The sequence below is a fragment of the Anser cygnoides genome, chromosome 4 (assembly GCF_040182565.1).
Source record: "Anser cygnoides isolate HZ-2024a breed goose chromosome 4, Taihu_goose_T2T_genome, whole genome shotgun sequence".
In the NCBI taxonomy this organism is placed as follows: Eukaryota; Metazoa; Chordata; class Aves; order Anseriformes; family Anatidae; genus Anser; species Anser cygnoides.
In genome coordinates this window covers 40,772,557-40,780,426 of record NC_089876.1, presented here as the reverse complement: position 1 = coordinate 40,780,426, position 7,870 = coordinate 40,772,557, and the positions used below count along the sequence as shown (strand labels likewise).

At 53.1% G+C, this 7,870-nt stretch overlaps 1 protein-coding gene across 1 annotated transcript; it reads right to left on the bottom strand.

Moving 5' to 3' along the window:
- Positions 1 to 2,263: 2,263 nt before the first annotated feature.
- On the bottom strand, positions 2,264 to 6,244 carry NOCT (nocturnin). Its single transcript, XM_048074956.2, has 3 exons — positions 5,854 to 6,244; positions 5,463 to 5,750; positions 2,264 to 4,734 (listed from the first exon to the last, which is right to left on the bottom strand). Exons 1-3 carry the CDS (start codon positions 6,227 to 6,229, stop codon positions 3,899 to 3,901), a joined length of 1,500 nt encoding a protein of 499 aa, XP_047930913.1. The 5' UTR covers positions 6,230 to 6,244; the 3' UTR covers positions 2,264 to 3,898.
- Positions 6,245 to 7,870: the final 1,626 nt, after the last annotated feature.

The following is a 7,870-nucleotide window of genomic DNA, read 5'->3' as shown; positions in this document are numbered from 1 at the left end:
GGCCACACAGCGAGCAGCACACACGTGTACCAGCTGCCCGAGGACGTTTATCAGATGTGTGTGAAGTGCTGTGGGAATCCCGATCTGTATGAAGATGTGTTGTAACTGAGATGGAAGGGGTACTTAGCCAGGCTTCAAACAGCGGAGCCCCTATTTGTTAACCTTTCCCTGTATGCTTCTGTCCTCCTCTCTCTTTTTTAATATTTAGCTGCTAGATACAAATACGGACAGCCTTTCACAGGCAGTGATTTTAATGTGTTTGCTTAGGTGCAGACAAGCATTGCTTGTGTGTGTGGTTCCTCTAAGTTAATCTGAGATGAGTTATTCTCCAGAATTGTGTCATCTTGGTAATGAGACGTGCTTACAAGAGGTGTTCAGTCTCTCCCTGAGGATTTCTACAGCTGAGTTTCAGAAGAGCAAGGCTCCTACTTGTAACCAAAATTCTTTTTTTTGGCAAAAACTTCTGCTGGCATCTAAGTTGAGTGTTTCAGTGAAGGGTTCTGTGCCTTGACACAACTCCAGTGAGCTGAGTAAAGCATGCTGCTGGGGAAGGCTTAGCTCTTTGGGGTCCTCTGCTAATTGATTTAATCAACTTTTGGACTTTGGAGAATTACGTCTGAGCTGATCGCGGATCACTGAGCCAGAGGTGGTCAGGTAGTTGATGGGGAAGTGGTGGGGTGCCTGAAGCCTCAGCTTGTACCGTGACACATGCAGCGGGGATCTCGGTTGTGCAGGAAGAAGCTCACAGCCAGAACAAGCTAAATTCAATTTCTGCCTTGTAGAGACATCAAATAGTAGGTATTAAGCTTATTAAATGGGAAAGATGCAAGTGACAGTATCTACTTCTGATCTAATTGTTATCCAAGGTAGCTAGCGTTTTAATAAGCTTGCAGCAGCTTCTGCCTTTCAGCAAATTAACTAAGTGGGTCACTTCTTCCCTCAGCTAGCTTGAGGGCAGGGGAAAAACCGACACTGCTAAAGCCAATGCAGCTTTTATTCAAGATTAGAGCAAGGGATCTGTTGAGACTTCTAGCCTTGGTGTGCTTATAAGGCAGGCAGCTACAAGAAGGGCTTTGAAGAAATTTTTATTGCAAGAGTCATACTGCTACACAGAAAAAAATAATTAAAAACCTTCCTCCTCCTTCCTGTGAAAAATATTTACTGTACTGATATTTATAGCAGGCAAAAGCATTTCGCTGCTGCAGGCCTGCCTCTTGGTGAGTAAAACAAAAGCAAGGGCAATATTTCACTTAAGCTTTCCAAAACAGTCCATCTGCAAAAGCACATTTTATAGCAAGTACTGGGAAAAGGCTGAAACTGACTGGGAAATCACCAGTTAATTTCTGAGTCTTGTCTGCCTTTCATTAAAATGTATCAGAAAGCGTCCACTGCTGCGTTCTAGCAGGGATGTGTGATTTTCACATCCCCCCACTCCCTGCACCCCTTCAAAATTGCCCTGTAAGGACATGAAGCAGGGGACGCTTAGTGTCGAGCGTCTGGGGTGAAATAAGAGTCCCAGCCCGTTTTACTTTAGAAAAGCTCTGCAGTGATCCTAGAAATCACGCGGTATGTCCCCACACAATTACTGTTTAAAACCAGGGTCTGAGTAAAGCGGCGTAAGAATCACCCAGATACCAAATATTCTCCATCCCCCTCTGGGAGTGGCGATGGGAGCGGTGTCGGTGCTGCAGCTTGGCTCCGGCTGGTACACAAAGCCTGCTGTAACCTGTGCCAGGGCTGCCTGCCCTGGGCAAGGCGAGGCAGCACCGCACGGATGAGCACTCTTGGATAGCCTTCAGGAAATGGAGTTGCCTAGGCAAAAGGAAAAATAGAAATTAGGGGCTTTTTTGTTGGTTTTGTTTTTGAAAGGTGTTTTTGAAACCTGTATAATCTGGTTACTAACACTGGAATCTGAATCTCTGGCCCATGATCTCCCCCACAGCAGCCACTTACAGTGTTCAGGGACACGACGACGATCTGCTTATCTTCAAAGCACACCATGCGTTACAGCTGTGCAACGCAGCACCTGAGTCGTTTACCTGGAAGGGGTGTTTGTGTTTTTCATATTAGTATGGAACACACACAGTAACTTATGGGCTGTGGGAAGCAGCTACCTGTCTTTTCTTGCTCTTCAGATGATGTTTTAAAAGTTAAGTGACGAACAGAGCTGCCTGGTGCGAGGAGCTACTTGTGCTGTATGCTTGGCAGCCCCCTCAGGGAGGAATCCTTGCACCTTGCTGTGCAGTTCTGAGATGGGTGCTGGCCAGGGTTGTGGCTGCAGACAGCTGTTGAAAGAGGAATACTTGTGGTAACGTAAGGTCTAGGCTTCATCATTAGCTAGGGGAGAAATCAGCTGAACTCCTCTACAGGTAACACCTTTCCCTACAGACTTACTGGGAGGTTTGGGTACATGAGTTTGAGAAACAACACTTGCCAACGAAACCAGAGCAGTTGTGGCAATTGGTAAGATGAGGACCGCAGGGTTGGGGAAGTAGGTCCGGAAGCCGTGGCATCGCTACTAATTTGAAGCTAGGAAAGTCACTAGTTGAGATCACCCATTTATGAGGGAAATGAAAGAAGATGGCAGTAAGACGTTACTTTTTTTCCCACGGACTTTTATTAATAAACACCCAGAACATTTCAGTCAGTGTGGGCCTTACTTTACATGGAAGTACCGCTTTATTTGCTCTGCCTAGTCTCTCCAAACTATCTAAATGTCAGCCCAACTCCAGCTATTGGTCTCTCTTCTACCTTTTCTGCCCTTTTCTGGCACAGAGGCATGTTTGCAATCCATATACGCAATACCCACATCATACCACTGAGCACCACTCCACGCACGAGAGTTACCACACAACCCCACCTCTGTCGTGGCCTGGGCACTGGGCCACGGGAAGAGGACCTGCATGGGCTCCTGAACGCTGCCGCTGTATGATTTCAAGTCAGGTACAGGATCACCAAAGTCCCTCAATAAATACGTTTTATCTTCTAATAAGGTTCCAGTGTAGCTTTAGATTCTGAAGATAAATAAAAGAAGTCTTTCAACACAAAGGTTGGCCCTTTACTGAAACTGCAAAGTTGATGAGACTACAACTTTAAACCATTCAGAAAAGTAATGCTTGAAGCAGATGAGAAAATACTCTGTGGTTAGGCATGCCCTCTGGAGGGAAGTACCGAAGGGACAAAGGTGCCAGTTACTGTGTTTAGCTACAGGCCCTGTGTGTGTAATGGACATATGCATGCTTGTTTGGACAGGTGAGGCTATTACTGCGTGACACACAGCAGTTAGCCTCTGCTTCCTCACTTGCTGCTACTGGAGGGGGCCTCCCTCACACTGTGCTATCATCTACTCACTTTGAATACACTCTTAAGTCATGTAAAAATTAGAAGACTACCCAAATACACGCTCAGATTTGTTCATGTCTAAACTGCATTAACCTTCCTTTGTACTGCAACAGAGAGGTCAGAGAATCTGACTGAGAAGTCGAGCCTTGTTCCCTTTGGTACTGGCACAAGCCTAACATAAACAAAATTAGCATGCTGCCAGGGCAAGTTGTTTTACATACACAAGTGTTTTAATTTAAATACTCAGGCCTCCGCATTCATTAGAGGATTACATCCTTAGACACAGGGGTTAGAGAAAGGATAAAGCTCGTTTCCCTTCCAGTTTTCAAACCCTAATACAGCAAGACCACCACCACCTCGAGAACACTGACTCCTTTCTTCCTCCCTCAGAGGCTACAGATGAATGAGCTCTGAAGGGCAAGCGTAATTCCAAACACGTGCCTGAGAGAACGTTTAGTCAACAGTACTTCCTCATCCTTAACAGCTTCCAAAGTTCTCAGTAAAATAAAACAATAGTGAATTAAGACACTGCAATACCGGGTGGCATTCCAACAAGTTATAGGAGTCTGTCAGGGTCTTGGTTAAAACTAAAGTCACACACCAGGGACAGGTGATCTGAAGGGTAATTGAACGAGGGCAGCCTGTTGGGCCCAATTTGCTCTTCAGTCAGCAAGCCCAGGGCTGAGTTCACGTTCAAGGCGTGCTGGGAATACCAGATATAATCCAGCGTGTGCCGGCACTCCCCCGAGGGCCGGATCTTCCAGGTGGTGTACGGCGGCTCCGACTGCCCGTCGGGGCTCAGCAGCTTGTACGCGCTGTTCAAGTTGAGGCTGGAGTTGGAAAACTCTCTGTAGACCTCCTCGGTCGGCTCTGCGTTGAAGTCTCCGCAGATGATGAGAGGGATCTTTGCGCCCTGGGTGATGCTCTTCAGGTTCTGGAGCAGGTCGCAGCCCTGCGCGGAGCGAAACCTCTCCCAGCCTGTGCGGGCTTTCAGGTGGGTGACGGCGATGCAGAACAGCCTGCCAGTCTCGTGGCACTTCAGCGTCTGCGCTATGGCCACCTGGTTGGTCTTCAGCTTCATGGCGGTGAGCCGGATGTTGGCGCTGTTGATGAGCTCAAAGCGGTCTTTGAGGAAGAACAAGGCGCAGCCGTCCGGCCCGTTGTTCCGCTCCACGTCCAGGCACGGGGACCACGGCTTCGGGAAGAAGGTGCACTGGTAGCCCAGTCGGCTGAGGAGTGGCTCGAAGGTGTCGAAGTAGTGGTCGACCTCTTGCAGGCACAAGATATCAGGCTTGTACGCAAGAATTTCCTCCAGGATGAGGCACTTCCTCTCCTCCCACTTCAGGGCTTCCATGGGGCACTGGACAAAGTTGTCTTTGCCTTCTCCGAGGGCTGAAATTAGGGGGGGTGAAAGAAAGAAGTTACCGATAGCAAAAATAAGTCAGATTTAAGACTTCTCCTCCTCTTCCTACAGGTCACTGCACTGTGGCAAGTGCTTCCACAACAAGCGTTGCCACAGCTTGGCCAGAAAAAAATGCAGCAGTACAGGAGTGACCTAACTGCAGAACACGAAGCCAGTCCCTACCTGGGGAACTTCCCCTGCCCCGAAAGACTTTCAGGTGAGGCTATTGCGTAATTCAACTTAAACGTATTGACTTTAGGGCTCTGACAGAGATCGGTAGCGATTATTTTCGGGAATTAGGAATTCCTGTAACCGATCTGAATCCCCAAATAGTTTGTCAACGCACGAATTAAGAAACTAGAGAAGCTTCACATAGAAAGTTACAGGAAGACAGACCTCTCTTCTGGGGGGCTGAGAGCTAAAAGCGGGAGGCCACAGCTTTTTGACCAGACCATGCTCTGCTAAGACAGGCAGTCAGCGCTACCTTTGGCTTCACAGGCGCAAGGAGGGGGGCTGTTTCCTTCGGAATGGAAGGGAAGCCCCCATTTCAAGCGCCGAAAGCCCCCTCCCCTCGGTCAGCGCCGCCTCACGTAGCCCGCCCCTCTCCCTTTGCCCTGCCAGCCCCAGGGCCGCCTAAGGGCAGGGGCGCAGCTCCACGCAACGCCTTCCCCCGCCGCGTTTCCCCCTCCGGGTCCCCGCCGGGGCGGCCCCCACGCACCTTGGGCGAGGATGTTCCACTGCATGACGCGGATGGGCCGGGGGCCGCCGGCCGCCTTTTGCCTCAGGTCCACGAAGTCCCTCTGGCAGCGGGGCGGCCGCCGCCGCAGCACCACCTGGCACTCCTCCAGCAGCTCCTGCGGGTCGATGGGCTCCAGCGGGGCCGCCTCGGGCTGCCCCGCGCACTCCCGGTGCTGAGGCGCGGCGGCGGCGGCGCTGCTGCTGCTGCTGCTGAGCGTCTTGGCCAGCGCGCTGTACAGCCGGCTGCTGCCGCTCCCCATGGGACACCCTGCGGAGGAGACACCGTCAAGTGCCCGCCGGGACCCCCCACAAGCCCCGCAAGGCCGCGGCCCCCCCGTTTCCCTCCCGTTGTCCCCCGGTCCCGTCCCCACCTGCGCGGGGCGGTGGCGGCGCGGTGCTGGCGGTGGCGGCGCGGCGCAGCAGCGGGCAGAGGCAGCGCGCGGGGCCCTGGTACATGGCACCGGCACTGGCGGCGGCACCGGCACTCGTCCTCCCCGTCCCCCCCCGCCCCGCGGAGTGGTAGCGCCCGGCCCAGGGCTCGCCGGTGAGCCCCGCGCTGACGTCGGCGGGGCGGGGCGCTGCCACGCGCGTCACGGAGGGGGGGGAGGGAGGACACGCTCGCAAGCGCCGCCGTATAAGGCAGGGGCACGCAGGCGCGGCGCGGCGTGACGTCACGCGGGGGCAGCGGCTCGCAGCTCCCTCCCCTGAAGTGCCCACGCGGGGCGGGGCGGGGCGGGAGGCCGCCATGAGGGCGCCCTAATAGCCCTATAGTCAGTGGGGCTGGAAAAGCACCCCCAGCTCGTCAGTTCCAGCCACCTAGCACCAGTATCACCCACCGAACCATGTCCCTCAGCACCACGTCCAACCTTTCCTTGAACACCCCCAGGGACGGTGACGCCACCACCTCCCTGGGCAACCCAACGCCTGACCACTCCCTGAGGAGAAATGTCACCTCATTTCCAACCCGAACCTCCCCTGGCCACCATGAGGCCACCATGAGGCCACCATGAGCCATCACCCCCAGGTGGCATGGCCGAGCAAGCACTTCTTCCCCGTCCCTCAGTGCCCCAGGACACAACCCCGCCACATGCTGACCTCCTGCTGGCACCTTCCTCTGGTGGCCAGAGCCGGGTTTGGACTTTCCCCGGGGGTGTGCTCGGCTGCCCGCCCTGGTTGGCTGCCCCGGAGGCAGGGCTGCGGGCAGCTCCCACCGCCCGGCCCTCTGTCCGGCTGTCCAGGGTCCGGCCCTGCCCGTGCTGCTTGTCCCGGCGGTTGTGCAAGCGCCCGGTGCCAGCTTTCGCAACCCGAGGGCTGCCCGAGCAGCGGAGCCAAAAACTGGGGGCCAGGGGTGAACTTCCAGCTCCCTCCCCACTTGTCGTGACAAACACGGGGTGTGGAAAATGCCAGCAGGGCTTAGAACAGATCTTGTGCCCTGCAAAACATATTTATGGCAAATTCCTCTGCCTATTTGTATAGCATTAAACAGAACATTACAGATTCTAGGACAGAGTGACAAGATGCAGAAAGGTTATTTCTTTGCTCCCGTTTTTTCCCATTTGAGTGACTCTCTCAGGTCTCATCCAGCTACTTTCTTCGTCATTTGTTTCCACCAAACCACTCTCCCCTTTGCACCTACATGCTTGAGTTTGGGAGCAACTGCTGTCATTTTTTTTCCCAGAGAGTAGCTGGGCTTTCTGAACTCATCATATTCTGGTTTCTTTTGCTGAAAGAAATTCTGTTTTTCCCTCTTTGTTCCAGGGATGTTAGGGGATTTATGTGGCCTCTCAGTAATAGACTTTCATTAGCTGTGAGCCTGGAAGACAATTTACAGAGAAAGGCAAGGTCAGGAGCTGATTCCTGATGCAGTGTGAGAACATCACTCTGCTTAGCGTGCCCAACTTTAAAGGAGAAAAACAAATCCCTCCATTGCCATGCATGAATCCCTCCATTGCCATGCATGAAAATAAAAAAAGGTATTTGGGGTGATTTCGGCACCTTAGACAGACCAGGGACAATATCGAACAGCTTGTCCTTCGTGCAGAAACAGGGAGAGGCCTGTGAGAACCCCTTCAGCCCCCACCCTGGCAGGGTAGGACCTTGTCTGGGCCCGAGCCCATTTCCCCACATTTATCCGGGTGTGGGACAGCAGCTAGTGTCCCCCAGGAGAACAGCGAGCCCAGGGCATACGAAGATGGCAGAGGGAAAGGGGATTTTTGGCTCCTGTGGGTCTGTGGCTGGAATAAGAGGCTTCTTGGGGTGTGTGGGCATTGGGAGATGTGTCTGTAGGAGCCCTCCTGCTTTGCCAGCATCTGGGCAGCCCTTGCCGGAGGTAAAACAGTGGTGCCCAGTGACCTGGCCTGGTGATGGGGTGGTGCAGAGCAAACCCGT

Coding starts and splice junctions, on each gene's coding strand:
- NOCT (XM_048074956.2), bottom strand. CDS start 6,229: ATGGCGGCCTCCCGCCCCGCCCCGCCCCGCGTGGGCACTTCAGGGGAG. Junction 5,751..5,853: donor GCCGCCACCGCCCCGCGCAG/GTGGGGACGGGA, acceptor TCTCCTCCGCAG/GGTGTCCCATGGGGAGCGGC. Junction 4,735..5,462: donor GTGGAACATCCTCGCCCAAG/GTGCGTGGGGGC, acceptor CCCTAATTTCAG/CCCTCGGAGAAGGCAAAGAC.